The 17,721-nt window shown below is 42.4% G+C and overlaps 1 protein-coding gene across 1 annotated transcript in view; it reads left to right on the forward strand.

The window, feature by feature from the left end:
* The window catches only part of LOC137431132 (acidic leucine-rich nuclear phosphoprotein 32 family member B), a 117,561-nt gene extending 102,564 nt beyond the window's left edge, over nucleotides 1-14,997 (forward strand). The window contains exon 7 of the mRNA XM_068122111.2: nucleotides 14,157-14,997. Within this exon, the coding sequence (XP_067978212.2) occupies nucleotides 14,157-14,248 (92 nt within the window). The 3' untranslated portion in view covers nucleotides 14,249-14,997. The remainder of the gene's footprint in view (nucleotides 1-14,156) is intronic.
* Nucleotides 14,998-17,721: the final 2,724 nt, after the last annotated feature.

The raw sequence follows: 17,721 nt of genomic DNA on the forward strand, positions 1-17,721 counted from the left end.
ATCTTCCGCTTAGCTGCACGTTTGAGTTCATTTTGGTTGAATTTAAGTCTGCATGTTTTATGAAATTTTGCTTTCCTATTTGAAAAAGTTTTCTCCAGTCCATTACCATCGTCCATTCGAGTCAACTTAAGCTTTGGTGGCAAGCAACCGAGTTCGTTGAATGCTGATAAAGTTTGAACAATAGACGTATACCCAGCTCCTTGGAACCTTTCTGCAAAGTCTGCTGGGCACGTGAGTTTCTCACTGGTGCTTTCCTGGCAGATGAGACACTTATTCCAGTCCATCGGTGTATCGTCCTCATTCACAGACATGGTGATATCACTGCTAGCTTGAACTTGAAAGTTTGAAGACTTTCTTCATGATGATGAGCAGTAGATTAGATTAACACTCACAACAATCTGAAACAGACAGAAGCAATGATTATTAGAAACACAACCACACCAATTCAATAAATTATAGAAAATTATATTTCTTAAATATTGCAAGAATTCTGGATCTGATCTGCAAAAAAAACACCTTAATTAATCTACTTAATTATTTAAAACATGGTTTACTTATAACATATAATGATTAATAACAAATATAACAACTTATATCTAATAATGACTACTAACAATTTCTACTTCTAAACTTATAACTAATAATATAATATGATCCTTATCTTTAAAAAAAAAAAAAAGTGATATTAAGGAATTTGTTCATTTTCTTTAATATTTTGACCATCAAAATACCTATATTGGTCCATATATCCATTAAATATATATTCTTAGGGCATATTTATAATTCTTGTGTTTGAGTAAGTTACTATATATATAGCATGAACATATATATTTTATGTTAATAGAGGTATTTTTGTCATTCACTTATCGGCAAAATCTCCTCGATGGCAGCCATTTTGGAAAATGGCCGCTACGGTGGACACAGGACAGATACAGAATGCCTCCAATCTTTAAAATGATCCCCATAATGTCTAGTATTAGTGTACCAAGTTTCATGCTTTAATCATAAAGTGCACAATTTGTTCATTTTTTAGCACCTATCCGCTGGACTACTAGGCGTAACGCTTGTTATGATAAGTTACAGAAACTGCAACTTGTTCTGTAGCAATTGCTGAGTGTTTGGGACCAGTAGGGGACATGTATTGTAAAGCAATTATCCCACTCTTATTTTTGGACTTATTTTGCTACATATCATCACGGAAAAGTCCCATATGATGGTGTCTATGGCATGGCAACCAAAGCCAGCAAAAGCTTGCGGTGCACGAAACGGACAAACTGAAAGCAAAGGAAAGGTGTCTCTCGGCAGCTGTGTGGATGGATTTTCAGAACCGGCCAGAGACTTTCCTTTTGTTGCCAAGAGTTATGCCCTTGGGGAAAGGAAGAGGGAATTGCACAACATAGTGTGTCATTTGGATGAGAAAGTAAATGCCTTGAAGAACTTGTAAATGCTCGTCTGTTTTCAAGGTGAGCAGGTGATATGTTTGTAGGAAAGGCTCTCTTCTTTTTCCCTTACATTATTGCAGTAAAAGCTCTGCTGAACGGCTTGTTTTGGGTTGTTACGACGTTTTGGTGTATTTGATGACCGAACTAGCTAAGTAGGAGCACTTCTAGAATCCACTTTTGTTTCGTTCAAATAAACCCTTCTAAAAGGCCAATTTTCCTCTCGACAGAACCCTGGAATGTGATTTGCTTCTGCCTGTGTGGACCTTTTGTGTACACTTTTCATTTGGAAGATTTTGTGATCAAAACCTTTTATTCGTAAAGGAGGCAAGGGACAAAGCGACATAATAATTGGGCATCGGGATTCTAACTGTTGTCACTTTAGGTAAGGGTATACTTAATTAATTTGTAACATCACCATTTATATGAGTGTTGTTTTTTCAAATGCTACAATCGTATCTGTCAAACCCTTCTTTGTAGGTACTCTAGGTATTTATTGCCAGAGGCAGAATTATTGCATGTTATTGAATTGTGGTGGGGGAGTGGTGGTTGCTTTTACTTGTATTTAATGGTTGTTTTTCTGGTACTTTATATCTTTGTGAGCGATAAGTGGTAGTTTATATTTTCCAAATCTGAAATGCCTCCTCTTCTGCCTCTTCTTCTTTTCTCTTTCCTCTTCCATTATTTCCACTTTTTTGTGCTTGGTCGGTAAGAAGAATAATTCTGATCCAGGTTTTTCTGGCACTGGCTTTGCCTGGTCTACTTTGTCTCTTCTTTGCACTGGGGGGCTTTAGTACTCACTGCCGAGTGCTGGTGGACGGGTCCGCTGGCTTAACGTCCATCCATGGACGGCACACATGTCCATAAATCGCTCTGCCTTCCGAAACACCAGGGTGATGGTTTATAGCTGTCAGGATTCAAACCCGAAAGTCAGTGTGCATACCTCAAGGCTATCCTGCCAGCATTTAGGAATCCTTATTAACTCTACTATTCATTCCTTTTTGTTTCATTGCTTTGTAATGAAAATTACTTCAGCTCTTAGTGACTTTCCTTTTTCCTTTTAATAACTTGGTACCTTCATGCATATTTGAATCCTCATTAACCATACAAGATAATTTTGAAAGTGAGCATTGTACGCAAAATTTAATTTGCTTCAGAAATCATCTTCCAGAAACCATATTTTTTATTAACTGTAAATATTTGGTGTAAAAATGAAGGAAATGCAGCTTGAAATTCAATATTCTGAGTTGGAGAGGAGGGGCATGCCCGCACCCCCTTTGACTCGCCCCTCCCAAGTATAGTTCGGGTTTGCATTCTGGTACTTTGTGTAGCAAGTTATTTTCCACGTTTAAAACCTGTGGCACCCTTGAATGAGAGGGCTGACACCTCTTGCCTTGATTCCACTGCTGTGTCTTTGATCCAGCGGAATGCTTTACCTTACAGTCAAACCTTGGGGCCATTCATTCTGCATGTGTACAGTATAGTCTTCACACACAACCCAGCAAAGGCAATGTGCCAGGTGTAGGCGAGGAGGGAAATGTAAGGGTGCTGCAGAGGTTTTCTCAAGTTCAAGATAACCCTCTCAACACTTGTAGATCCCTTGTGGAGGTTTTAGTCGGAGGTGGCATCTAAGGGTACACCTTTTGCAAACAATGTCACACTGACGTATTTATGGTGTGATCTGACTTTTACCCTCTATCCTGAAAGCCTTGCTTATGTAATCACCTGCCTTATATGGCCATCTATCTTGCATGGTCAAAATACTTGGCATTAAAGTTTGCTAGAAAAATATCTTGTGACGTTCATTGACCCTTATTGTGTGGCCACTCGGCAATACATTTTGTAATAAACCACCTTTAGAGGCCATTTTTCCCCGCAAGCGGGGGTTGGCCTTTTTCGGGGACCGTGGTTGTTGTTGTTTTTCGGTCCCCTTTTTGAAGCAATGTTTTACGGCCGGATGCCCTTCCTGACGCCAACCCTTTTTGTCGCCTTCAACGACAAACAGGGAATTACCAGTGAACTGGTACTCAATTGGCCGACCTCGGAAGGATGACAGGCTGAGTCAACCCCCCCGGCATTAATTCGGCGATCGACCGAGATTCGAACCCAGGATCCTAGGATCCTAAGCCGGCACCCTAGCCGCTAGCCCAACACCAGGATATATTGTAATAAAAAAAAAACAAAAAAAAAAACTTGGCATTAAAATTTGCTAGAAAAATATCTTGTGACGTTCATTGACCCTTATTGTGTGGCCACTCGGCAATACATTTTGTAATAAACCACCTTTAGAGGCCATTTTCCCCCGCAAGCGGGGGTTGGCCTTTTTCGGGGACCGTGGTTGTTGTTGTTTTTCGGTCCCCTTTTTGAAGCAATGTTTTACGGCCGGATGCCCTTCCTGCCGCCAACCCTTTTTGTCGCCTTTTACGACAAGCAGGGAATTACCAGTGAACTGGTACTCAATTAGCCGACCTCGGAAGGATGACAGGCTGAGTCAACCCCCCTGGCGTTAATTCAGCGATCGACCGGGATTCGAACCCAGGATCCTAGGATCCTAAGCTGGCACCCTAGCCGCTAGCCCAACACCAGGGATTTTGTAATAAAACCACCGTTTAGAGGCCATTTTTCCCCGCAAAGCGGGGGTTGGCCTTTTCGGGGACCGTGGTAGTTGTTGTTTTTTGGTCCCCTTTTTGAAGCAATGTTTTACGGCCGGATGCCCTTCCTGACGCCAACCCTTTTTGCCGCCTTCAACGACAAACAGGGAATTACCAGTGAACTGGTACTCAATTAGCCGACCTCGGAAGGATGACAGGCTGAGTCAACCCCCCCGGCATCATAATATACCAGGATATATTGTAATACAGTACAATATTTCTTTTCGTGTATTTTCTCCAACTCTTTAAGGTTTTTAAGAGGGCAGTTTCATTATTACCCTCGCCAGAGTAGAGGGTATTGCATTTGAGTTCGTTTGTTTGTTTGTCTGTCTGTCTGTCTTGCTGTCTGTCTGTCTGCTTGTCCGCGCAGAATAAATATGATTTTCTCTGCAACCCTTGGTCCGATTGACAGGAAATTTTCACCATAGGTGCAACTCCACCTGTATAATTTTTTGATTATAATTAGGACGTCATAAGTTACGTGGTTCTGCCGCCATCTTGGAAAAACCAAAAAACTTTGCACCTCTATATCTCCGAAAGCGCTGAATAGAAAAAATTGAGACATGGCTCATTGTAAAGAACTCTCCATGGGGAATAAAATATGTTAATGATGTCATAGGTGCCTCCATTATGACGTCATAATTCGACAATTACAAAACTTCGTCCGATCAAGATGAAATTTCTTGAGCATAATCTAGGAATAAATTCGTTTAGGAAAAAAATAATGATATCGGTCACGTGGTTCGGCCGCCATATTTGTTTTAACACTAAAGCCTTAACAACCACTGAAAATACATCCTGGCGAGGGTTTGCAATCTCTGCTCTTTTTCTTGTTTATTACTTGCAAAATCGAAGATTTTTCAAGTATATTGGTCGGTTGCGTTTGTGGTTCTCTGTCTGTCTGTTTGTCACCGGCCTACAGGTCACAATTCGAAACCAATCGTCAGGAAACCTCACCAAGTTGTATAGGTCGTCCCAATTGAGAAGCCTATTGTTTTTGGGGTCAAAAGGTCAACATAGGCCAAAGGTCACCAACTTTGCCAAATTTCTAAAATCCTCAATTTCCATCCAATTGATTTGAAATTTGAAGATGACTTGCATATCTGGTCACTGAATTCAACCACAAATTATATTTTAGGTGAACATAGGCTAAAAGGTCAACATAGGCCGAATTTCTAAAATCACCAATTTTCATTTGATTGATTTGAAATTCTAAGAGGATTTACATATATGGTCACTGAATTCAGATTGACTTCAAATTTGAAGAGGACTTGCATATCTGGTCACTGAATTCAACCACTAAGTATATTTGAGGTCAACATAGGCCAAAAGGTCAACATAGGCCAAATTTCTAAAATCACCAATTTTCATTTGATTGATTTGAAATTCTACGAGGATTTACATATATGGTCACTGAATTCAGATTGACTTCAAATTTGAAGAGGACTTGCATATCTGGTCACTGAATTCAACCACAAATTATATTTTAGGTGAACATAGGCTAAAAGGTCAACATAGGCCAAATTTCTAAAATCCTCAATTTTCATCCAATTGATTTGAAATTTGAAGATGACTTGCATATCTGGTCACTGAATTCAACCACAAATTATAGTTTAGGTGAACATAGGCCAGACGGTCAACATAGGCCGAATTTCTAAAATCACCAATTTTCATTTGATTGACTTGAAATTATAAGAGGATTTACATATATGGTCACTGAATTCAACCACCAACTATTTTTGAGGTCAACCTCGGCCAAAAGGTCAACATAGGCCAAGTTTTTAATATCCTCAATTTTCATCCGATTGACTTGAAAATTGAACAGCATTTGCACATTGAGTCACTAAATAGGGAAAGTAAATATTTTTGAGGTCAAAAGGTCAAAGGTCAACTCAAGGTCAACCTTACAAAATCATCATTTTTCATCTGAAAAATCATCACTTTTCTTCCTGTTGACCCGAGCTTTGATCAAGATTGTCAATTTAAATCTTGATGAAATGGACAATTTGCTGTATCAATGGAAAAAAAATTATTGGGGGTGGGGGGGGGGGGCGGATTTTGCAAGTACCATGCTCCGCATGACATCTTGTTTTTTTCATTGGTCAAAGATCAAAATTTGTCGATGTAGGAAAGAATTTAGGGCTGCTGGAATACAGATTCTGTACCTTGTTGCTGTTTGGTTCTATTTCTTCATGAGGAATGCAAATTCTTGAAGATATTTGCATTCACTTTGGAATGTTTGCAATTCTGGTTTATCTGGGGTTAGGGTTGCCATCACATGATTTATGATGGGTGATTTCCACACATCTCTTAAATGCTAGTTTATTCGCACTCCAAAGTCTACACACTGTGTCATTTGTGTCATTACATAAGCCTCAATTTCATTCCACTTTTTGGACCACTTCTACAAGTTTATTACTTGCAAAATTGAAGATTTTTCAAGTACCATGGGACCCTGCTATTTGCAGGGGATATGTTCCTGGAAAATGCCGCGAATTGCGAAACGACAAATGGCGGGGCATTCTTTCAATGGAAAAAGGGGAGATAGGTTCCCGAGTCGCGAAAATCCACGAATAGAGAGGAACAAATAGTCAGGTTCACAATGTCAATAAATTATATTTCGTTCAAAATCATGGTAGATTAGCAAACCTATACATTTTTGGAAAGGTTATAGCATAAGGAATCTAAAAATCAATGTTTACATTTGGAGAGATACCTGTATGGCGGCCATTTTGGATTTTCAAAATGGCCACTGTAAAATACATATTTTGTTCTATTTCTGCCTCTAATTACCCTAAAAACTTTAAAAAATATACTAAACCTATATTTTCAGGGACAAGGAATCCAATGAAAGTATCAAATTAGTGCTATGGGGAATGGTAAGACACGAATCAAAGGTTTTGAATTGCAAAATACTGTCTTTATATTCGCGATAAGTTGCATAATCAAATACATGTTATCATTTTGTACAGGCAGTTAATAACATCAAAATGTGTCACAATAATTCATATCACCAAACGTACACAGGCAGTCAGCAAAATCATATATACACATGCAGTCAGTATAACTTCACATCTACACAGGCAGTCAATGACAAAATATACACAGGCAGTCAATGGCATCAAACATACACGATTACAGAATATGCCATTTAGAGTTCGTCATCACTGTCCTGTGTGTCGTATCCGACAATATAGTCCGCATCGTTTTCACAGTCCGTTCCACACAAGCAAAGGTCGGTCAAATTGATTGGCAAATCGAATTGGTCGAATGGTCGATCGAATCGAATTCGATGAATCGAATTGAATCAAAATGGTCGAATGGTCGAATGGTCGATCGAAGCGATTGGTCGAATGGTCGAATTGGTCGAATGGAATTGGTCAATTGGTCGAATCGAATTGGTCGGAATTGGCAAATGTAAACATTGATTTTCAGATTTTCCATGTAATAACGTTTCCAAAAATGTATAGGTTTGCTAATCTACCATGATTTTGAACGAAAAAACATAGTGAACCTGACTAAAACCACGAATGGTGAGGCAAATCCCGAGAATGTCGATAATCCGCGAAGGTCGATGAAAGTCCCTGAAATAGCGATGCAAATCCCGCAAATGTCGACGATAATCCACGAAGGTCGATGGAAATCCCACGAATGTATGCCGCGGCATTGTTGTCTCCCGTCGCACAGCGTAGCGAAAGGGGGACTATGGCTTTCCCCGCCGTCCGTGTGTCTGTGTGTGCATGCGTGTTTGCGTGCGTGCGTAAGCGAAGGACCGCATTCGAATTTGGTGTGTGGGTGCAACCCACGTCAAATCCAAGATGGCCACCGCCATGTATGTCTGATGCCATGTATGTCTTAACCTTGTGAGATGAATATCTTGAAAAATAAGCAAAGTACCAACTTCTAATCTGGTGTGTGGGTGTATCTCGGCATAAGGAAGAACGCTCTTGAAAATTGGGTCGCCACGTCAAAATCCAAGATGGCCGCCACCATATATATGTCTGAAACTTGTGAGCGAAATATCTCGAAAAATAAGCGAAGTACCAACTTCTAATCTGGTGTGTGGTTGTATCTAGGCACAAGGAAGAACGCTATTGAAAATTGGGGCGGCACGTCAAAATCCAAGATGGCCGCCACCATATATATGTCTGAACCTTGTGAGCGAAATATCTTGAAAAATAAGCGAAGTACCAACTTCTAATCTGGTGTGTGGGTGTATCTAGGCACAAGCAAGAACGCTATTGAAAATTGGGTCGCCACGTCAAAATCCAAGATGGCCGCCGCCATGTATGTCTGAACCTTGTGAGCGGAATATCTTGAAAAATAAGCGAAGTACCAACTTCTAATCTGGTGTGTGGGTGTATCTAGGCATAAGGAAGAACGCTATTGAAAATTGGGTGGCCATGTCAAAATCCAAGATGGCCGCCTCCATGTATGTCTGAACCTTGTGAGCGAAATATCATATCATAGCATGTTTTCTGCGTCTTCCACTTTGTCAACTCACATCACTTCACCGATGGGGGACCTAGGCGTAACGCTTGTTTCAATGGGGAAAAGGGGGTTACGTTATAGTTTCCCGGCGGTTCCTGATTCATAGAGGACATTTTTAAAGTTAAAAATGTTTTCGACTGCAAATGCACATGATTACAGTTTCATAAAAAATGCTTACAAATTTAATAAAAAAGGACAACACCAAGTACCATTTCAAATTTATTGAAGGAATGTGCTTACAGTTTATTAACAGTGCTTAACCAGCTTAACCATGCCGCACCTTGAAGCAAAACAAAACACAACCTCATCATGTACCGTTTAATTTTTTTTAGCCGCGTCGCAGACGCTGCTCATAGAGTGCCCTCTGCTGTTGTTGTTGTTCTTCTTCTTCTTCTTCTTGCAGAGAAGACAAAACCTCAAAGCTCCACCCATTCTGGGAACCATAGCTCCACCCATTTTGGGAGAAGCTTCATATAAACAAATATCCACCATTTTATTAACTCGCATAGCTTTGAGGCCTGTTTTGTAGGCCCGTGGTGTCTTCCTCTCTCACACAGTTTTATTTCAAATCAAATTCGATATATCATTCCATTTTTCACAGTCGCTAACATAGTTTTAGACTCGGTTGAAAAAAAACGGGAAGAAAATCCGATGAAAGTTGCCTTTTATAGAACGAAATGAATTCTCAAAGGCCTGTAACTTCAAGTCCATTGAGATATTTTTTTTTTAAATCGCGGCATGATTTAGTGTCAGTCATACACCGCCCGAAATAAGAGACGGGAAAATGCCGAGATATATTAAAAATTCGTCCATTTGATGACAATCGTCACGATGAAATATTTAATTTATACGTCATCACAATAATGTGGAGAGAGGAGCATAGCTTCGTTCACGTGTGGCCACACACGGGAAATTGCCGAGATATATATTTTTTAAATCGCGGCATGGTCAGTCATACACCGCCTGAAATAACAGACAGGAAAATGCCGAGATATATTAAAAATTCGTCGCCACACATGGGAAATTGCCGAGATATATTTTCACTTTGCACAAAAATAACATCAAGTAATCGAATCAATAGGAATGTCCTGTGCCTATAACATCGACGTTATAGGCACAGCTGCATCTAGGCATTGTGTAACATCGATGCGGCTTTTGTTTTAATTAAAACTTTTTGTACTTGTTCTTTTACAAACACACACAACTTTTAAATGATGATTATGATGGTGATGATGGTGATGGTTGATGATGATGGTGATGAATTAAAATCCCATGTATTCCGTAAACTGAGGATGACCCAAATGATGGTGCTGCAACGTCCTGCACTGAGGGAGAGGCATGAGAGGCAGCAGTTGAGGGTGTTGGTGAGGACCCTGGTGAGGACACTAAGTGGCAGGAGAGTGTGCTGGTGGTCTTGAGGTGGAAGGAGCAGGGTGAAAGAAATGGGTAATGGAGAGCTGCCTGGCAGATTGCCGCAGGTTTCGATGCAGCTCTTTGTAGGGGAGAAGCAAATCGTCCAAGCCCCTCTTGAACTTGAGGTACCCTGATTACACTCTTTCTCCCATGACTGGGTCAGTGTCTTCCAACCTGTCGACAATCGCTGGCATGTCCTGCAGCAACTCGCCCAGGAACTGGACTGTGAGGTTGGACCTTGGCACCTCTTCCTCCTCATCACTGCCCGCCTCCTGCTCCTCGGATACTATTATAATGGCCTCCAACCCCTCCTCGGTGAGGTTGTCGCCATGTGAGGAAATGAGATCCTCCAACTCATCAGGCTGCATGTCATCAAAGCCTTCCCTTCCCACCTGCCGTGCCAACCCAACATTCACATGTCTCTCGTTAGTGTTATTGGGAAAGCCAGTAATGTTTTTGACTGCCTGTAGCCACATGTTGTGCAGCATGCGTTGATGGTGGAGGCTCTCACCTCATCCAGCGACTCCTTGATGGCACTGATGCAGTGGGCAATGTTGAATTCCTTCCAACACTGCCCGACGGTGAGCCCTGGGTTTCCAAAATGCATCCAAAATGCAAAATGCATCGCATCCAAAATGCGGTGAAAGGTGTGACGGGTGTAATATGTTTTAAATGTTGAAATCACACCTGGGTCGAGTGGCTGGATGAGGGAGGTGGTGTTGGGTGACAGGAAGATCGGGTGAGCCACGTCCAGGTTCGCGGGGGTGGCCAGGAGCGTTGTCCAGGAGCAAGATAACCTTGAACGCAAGGTTTTTTTTTCCCACCATGTACCTCTCCACCTGAGCGACGAAATAATTATGGAGCCAGTCAAGGAGGATTGCTGCCATCACCCAGGCTTTTCTGTTGGCCCTCCAAAACATGAGCAGAGTTTGCTTGTTCTTGCCCTTGAGAGCACGTGGGTTCAGGGAACGGTACAGCTTCATGGGTTTCATCATGAAGTCCCCTTTTGCGTTTGCACAGAGGAGGAGAGATACCCGGTCCTTGGCAGCCTTGAATCCCGATGCTATCTCCTCGCGAGGGTGAAAGATCTCCCCGATCTCCCCGATCTATCTCCCCGATCTCCCCGATCTATCTTCGAGATGAAAGTTCTCATGAGCATCTTTTTGAAGAAGACGCTGGTCTCGTCAGCATTGAACACCTGCTCTGGGAGGTATTCCTTCTCTTCGATCAGCCTCGCGAGTTGAGCAGGGAAAGCTTTTGCCGCCTCGTGGTCCACAGAGGCACGCTCCCCTGTGAGCTTCACATTTTTGAGACCATACCGCTCCTTGAAACAATGGAACCATCCCCTGCTTGTAGTGAATGAACTCGCACTGCTTGTACCATCATTGCTCGGCACATCACTCGTGCTGGCTGGCGCCAGACAAATGATCGTAAATTCGTTTGGCCTTTTTGCAAATGAGAGGTCCACTTAAAGGCATATTCTTTTGCGTGTTGGCCTCAATCCATATGCTGAGAGCCTTCTCCATCCTTTCTATGTGGACAACCCAGACATGGGTGATCACCTTCATACTCAATACAGTGCTCACTGGAGCACTCTCATGAATCGCCTTTTCGTTCTTCCGGATGCAGCAAACGGTGGATTCGTTGATGTCATCATGCCTGCCCACAGATGCTGCACTCGAAAGCCGGTACAGCAGCTCCACTTTCTGGTTCAGGCTCTTCACCTCCTCTTGGTAGTTGACGCATCTCCGGCACTGATCTTGCGCTTGGGAGCCATGATTGAACATTGAGCAGAGTGAGAGTCAAAAACGCAGGTCAAAGGAACGGGACGAGAAGAATGATTGAGACCCAAGACACAGTCTGTATATGTAGGAATGCGAGCATTCTGGGTAGCTGTGGGAGGGGTGAATACTCTGCACATTGTTTGTGCGGGATGTTATCGGATGATGCCATATTGATTTTTTGATTTTTTTTGGTGTGTATGTATGTCCAGCTGCTGTATGCATGGCTGGTGAAAGATGGGTTTTATAAATGTGTCAAGTTAACGGGCTGTGAAAGTTTTTTGTTTTTTTTTCACGCCCTTGAAAAACCCTGAATTCACGGAACACAGCCGCAAATCGGAAAAAACGGTGATTTCACGGAACACGGCCGCGATTAGAAAAAAAACCCGTGAATTTGCGGGACACTTTTACGCGAATAGAGAAACAGGTCGCATTTTATCACCCACGAATACACGGAACCCGCGAATACGCGGAACTGCGAATAGCAGGGTCCGACTGTATATTGGTCAGTCGACTTTGTTATTTTGTCTGTTTGTTTGTCACTTGCCTATGCCTATAGGTCACAATTCTAAACCGATCATCATGATCATCATATTGAGTCACTGTATTGGGAAACCATTTTGAGGTCAAAGGTCAACTCAAGGTCAAACATCTAAAATCAGCAATTTTTGTCCTATTAACTTGAAAATTAAACAGCAATTGCATAATGTATAACAGAAATTGGGTAAGCAACTATTTTTTGAGGTAAAAAGGTCAAAGGTCAACTCGAGGTCAAACTTCTAAAATCATCAATTTTCATCTGAAAAAGAATATATTGTTACGGATCTCGGAGACGGCACTCCCCTTAGCAAGGGGGGGGGGGGGGGGGGTTAATCCCCTTGGCCTGTTAAGCTGACCGTCTCTGGTCCTGGTACTTGTAACGCTCTTTTGCGGGGTGGAATTGATCAGGGTTATTGGTCAAGGTGTTCTCCGTAATACCTTTACCAATCCCTCCGCAAAACAGGGAGACAAGTACCGCTCCAACCACAGACAAGATGGTATTTGCCGAGCGGTTTAGCAATCCGCAGCCCGAGCCATTAACAAGAGACTAACCCGATTCCGAGCGTTGGCCAAATCGTGCCACAGGTACTCAATTGGAGACGGGACGAAAGCGATCGGGGGAAAGAAGAAGCCAAAGGTAAGAAATAACAGACATTTATTAATTATAATTTACAAAACCAAAGAACCAAAGAAGAAACGAAAGTAATATACAGAAGAAGAAGAAGAAGAAGAAGACAGGGCAAACCTTAAAACAATCTTATATTATTCCCCAGGACAACAAACAGGGCAGACAAACAGACTTACACGACAAGGGAATAGCAGGCAGGAATGACTGGAAGAAGGGATGAGAAGGCCCAGGCAGACGGTGGGCGTCGAGGTCCGGCTCCAGGAGTCGACTCGCGTCGTGGCGGGAAACCCTGGCAGGCAGCGAGCGCGTATCATTCACCGCGAGCGGACGTTGCATACAGCGATGGGATTGGGATGCTTTACCTTTACCTTTACCTTTACCTTCTTACGCGTCTCTCCATTGTCATTCCTTGTTCATTCCTCGTTCATCTCCCAGCCGTGCCTTCTCACCGACTCTGGATCACGTCTCTCTCTGCCTTCTTCGTAAAAAGGCTTCACGCCCGCGCTTATATTACGCGTGTTGCAAATCAATGTGCGCTTCATGGAGCCACGCCCGCGATGGTCTTTCGTCAGCCCTGGTTGGCTGGTGGGGGCTCGCTCGCCCCGCCTCGGGTGGTGCGTCGGCGTGCCACGCCCGTGATCTGGCGGCTCCGCCCCCTTCTTTCTCGGCTTGACCGCATGGCTAATGGCGGCGTGGTGCCAACCCGAATCAAGGCAAGGAGCAGCGAACGCTGCTGGCAAACGAAGTACTGGGGCCTATCTTATTTGATTAATGCAACGCAGATTCAACTACTGGGAACAGATCCTTAACTGAAACACAATAATGAAATAACTACGAAGAGGTCCTATGGTTCGCTACGTGTTGTTCATGGACTAAGTAGGGTGCGATCTTTAACAAACCAATTGATGGGGATATTTACAGGGGAACATTTATAAGGGAAACATTTACTAAAATTTACTAGTGAGGGTTCTAAAAACCGTAACAATATCTTCATTCGATTGACTCGAGCTGTGATTAAGATCGTCAATTTTTAATCCTAATGAAATGGACAACTTGATGTTTTCAAAGGCAATGTTTTTTTTTCAGGAACGGGGGGGGGGGGGGGTGGATTTTGCAAATATTGTGCTCTGTACGACGTCTTTCTCGTTTATGTATTTCTTTTCTTATTTGTTTTTCTTGAACCTCGAAACACTTCTCTAATTTTTTCATGCAGGAGGGGAAGAAGAAGCGCAGGCTGACAGCGGTTCGAGAGGCGAGAAGCGAAAACGTGAAGATGAAAATGAGGATGAGGGGAAGGGCAATTAATAACGTCTGGCTGTTGAGTTCTTGTCCAACCTCAGGATTCTGCGTATCGACGGTGATGTGAGAAATGAGCTAAAGAGTAGCTAATTCAAATTCCATGGTATTTTGGATTTCTCCACCCCCTCCCCACTTCAAAGCAGCCATGCTATGGTGGTTTTTTTTTTTTTTTCATCTTTGTGTTTGTTTGTTGATGGCATGCTGCAGTGTTGAGCTAACCTTGAAACCCAGTTATTCCATTTAAAGCAATGTTGCAAAGCCCGGCCGAAGCGATGCGGCTTTCTCTGTAGGTGGTAGTGGTTGACATTGTGGCCGACTTTGTGATGATCCACAAATATGATCGGTTGTTGTTGTTGTTGTCTTGTTGAAATGAGGGAGTTTCAATGTTCTCGGAAAGAGATGCTTGAAAGATGGGGACATCCCTCCTACGCAAACGTTGTGGACATCCAAACCAGGTATTTCTTTAATTCCAACGATGACTGGTCTAGCGTTCATTTCATTGGAATCCTGGTAAAGTATCCATGACCTGTAGTCATGTGTACTTAACAATGACCCATTCGATGGGTGACCAACAACAATTCGAACAATGACCCAAACTTTTGTTCTTCTTTTCATAATGTCTTCATTATTGTATTATCGTGTGTTGGTTGATTTTCCTAGTCTTTGAATCCACAAAAACATTTTTAATGCAATCTATCAACACCTTTTGAGTGGTTGAGTGTTCGTTTTTGAAATAAATGCTTTTGTTAATAAAATGTTACGGGTCTTATTTAAGTTTAACAAAGACAATCCTAATCCTAATGCTAATGCTTCCTGTTTGTTTTTGTAGATTTTATTTTGTTTTCCAAAAGCTTTTGCACACATGCTGTACATTATAGAGCATCTTTACCTGTGTGGAAAGCCTGGTATTGGCTTAACAGTTAAGGTGGCTTGAGATATTAGGGTTTTGAGTTCAAGCCTTTGTTGTACTATTGAAATAACACCAGGTGGGTTGACACAGCCTGTCATCCTTCCAAGGTCCGCAAAATGAGTACAAGCTTACTGGTAACGGGTACTGCATCAGCGGCACGGCCATGCTTCCAGAAATGGTGCAACCAGCAACCACAGGCTGCATACGAAACAACAACGTGTATGGAAGTTGCCAAAGACTTGGAGAAATCTAAGGCTTAGTTAATTTGCTGTAAGGAAGGAATTACCTTTTGAGTTGATGCGCATGTTTAGTCTTAACTCTATTGAATAGACTTTGAGACAAATTTTTAAAAATGAAATGCAGTATTACGAAAATAATTTTTATTTTCTCAACATCCGTCAGGGTCTATCCTTTTTAAAGGGGGTCTGGTATGTTGCTTCTCACTTTGATAACCCTCGTGGTTAATCTGTTTGTTTTGTATGTGAGTCTACCAAGGCCATGACATAACTAAGTAATGATCACGAAGCCTACTAAGTCAGCTGGTCTTTCATCAAGGCCTCAAAGTGAATCCCATGTGATTTGCCTCGGTATTATGCTGGGATTCTGTTGAAGACTCGTTTGGGATTCAACTCAGGTGTATGGCATGTTCTTTCACCTGATTGTTGGCCTGCAATTTGTCATGGAGTAGAAAATCATTTCCCACTCGCTGATTGAATTGCTTGCAAATGACAAAGTCAACATTTGTCTTGTGATAGCCACAAATAATTCCACACTTCTTTTGATGTCCACACGTCTCGTGATTTATTTATTTATTTATTTGCATACAAAGTCTGGCTTGTTTAATAGCTAGAACATAGAACAGATCATGACAAAACAGAACAAAAGGAACAGCAGAAAGGGAGGCAGGGACACCAACAGCAGGGTAGAGGAACAAAATAGAGGGAGACTTGGAGAAATAAGGGATTTGGGTGAGAATGAGGGGTAGAGATACCAGATTGTTACAGAAGGAAGCTCACAGGAGGGGAAAACTGGAAGTTTGGAAGAAGGGCGTGGGTGGGATGTGGGGGGTTGGTGAGGGCAGGAAAGATCATAGTTTTCGATTGGAGAGGATTTGAGATGGTGGTGAACAGCTGCCTTGAAGACCTGGAGGGGAGGTTGAGATTGAAGAGTATGTGTGGGGGGGGGGGGGGGGGGGTGGGGGAGGAGGGGAACAAATGAGTGGAGGTGCGGTGCGCAGTGATGCTGGGTTGTGGGAGTTTCACCAGAAGGAGGTTGATGGTCGACCATGTGCGCCCTGCCCTGCAAGGGAAAGGCACGGAAATGGCAGAGGATACAAGACCAGAAAGGATGCGGTAGAAGGCAGACCACCAAATCTGGGGTACAAGACCCGTCTGCGATGGCGAAGTGATAGGCCCATAGACTCGGCTTCATTGGAAGAGATTCCAATGATCTTGAAGGCCTTGGCTTCCATCGTGTCAAGTTTAGCAAGGTGTGTGACGCAGGGGAACTAGCCCACAAGGGAGAACAGTGTACTCCATTAAGCTGCTGATGAAAGCCTTGTAGGTGGATAACAGTTCATGTGTGCCAAGGAAGGACTTTGCTCAAGAGAGGATGCTTTGAAGAGGCCAACTTTGTACAGTAATACCCCGGTTTACGTTGCCCCTTTTTATGTCGTTTCGCAAATACGTCTTCACGTTATTAATTCCACTTCTCGATATTCATCATCTCAACTCACACTTGCGTCGTTTTGAAAGCCATAGCTTTTATTCTTGAGCGTTTTCAGAACTTTCAAGACTGATAAAAATGCCAGAATACATCGCTAAAGTACCAAATAAGGAGATTGTAAAATCGCCGAAAGAACTACTGTGCTTCCCTTCACACATAAAGAACTGTAATGTACTGTAGATGGGTTAACAGGCATTATAAGAGTGGGTTTTTAAATTTTTTTATTTATATATACAAGATCGTGGCTCGTGTAAGAGCTAACATTAAACACAAAAAACATAAACGTACACATAAAACATGACAATGGGAGCAGGAGACAAGATGGGGAGAGAGAGAGGGAAGCACACAAGCACAACAACAGCAGAGAACAGGGACATCGAGAGATCTGTGGAAGGGAGAGGGCTGGGGGGGGGGGGTGGGGGGGAGTACATGGTATAAAACAAATTGACATTACTAGGAATTTCATGAATTAAATTTGAGATTGAAAGAGGTGGATTTGGGGTGTATTAACGGTGGTAGAAAAGATCAAGGTTTTGGATGGGGAAAAATAAGATGGTGGTGAACAGCTGTTTTAAAGACCTGGAGGGAGGATTGGGATTGAAGAGAGTGTGGGAGTTTGTTCCAGAGGTTGGAAAAAAGAGCGATAAAAAAGTGAATGTGAGCAGAGAGTCTTGATTTTGGCAATCTTAGAAGTGAAATTAGATGTTATTTTTGTTATTCGTTGAATGGATACTGGTATCAATGGATTAATAATAATAATAATTCATTTATTTTGTATAGCGCTTTTCCAGAAGCCCAAAGGCGCTTTGACAGAGTGGAAAACATAATGCATAACAATACATGA

The sequence above is a fragment of the Myxine glutinosa genome, chromosome 7 (assembly GCF_964187855.1).
Source record: "Myxine glutinosa chromosome 7, kmMyxGlut1.1, whole genome shotgun sequence".
Classification (NCBI taxonomy): Eukaryota; Metazoa; Chordata; class Myxini; order Myxiniformes; family Myxinidae; genus Myxine; species Myxine glutinosa.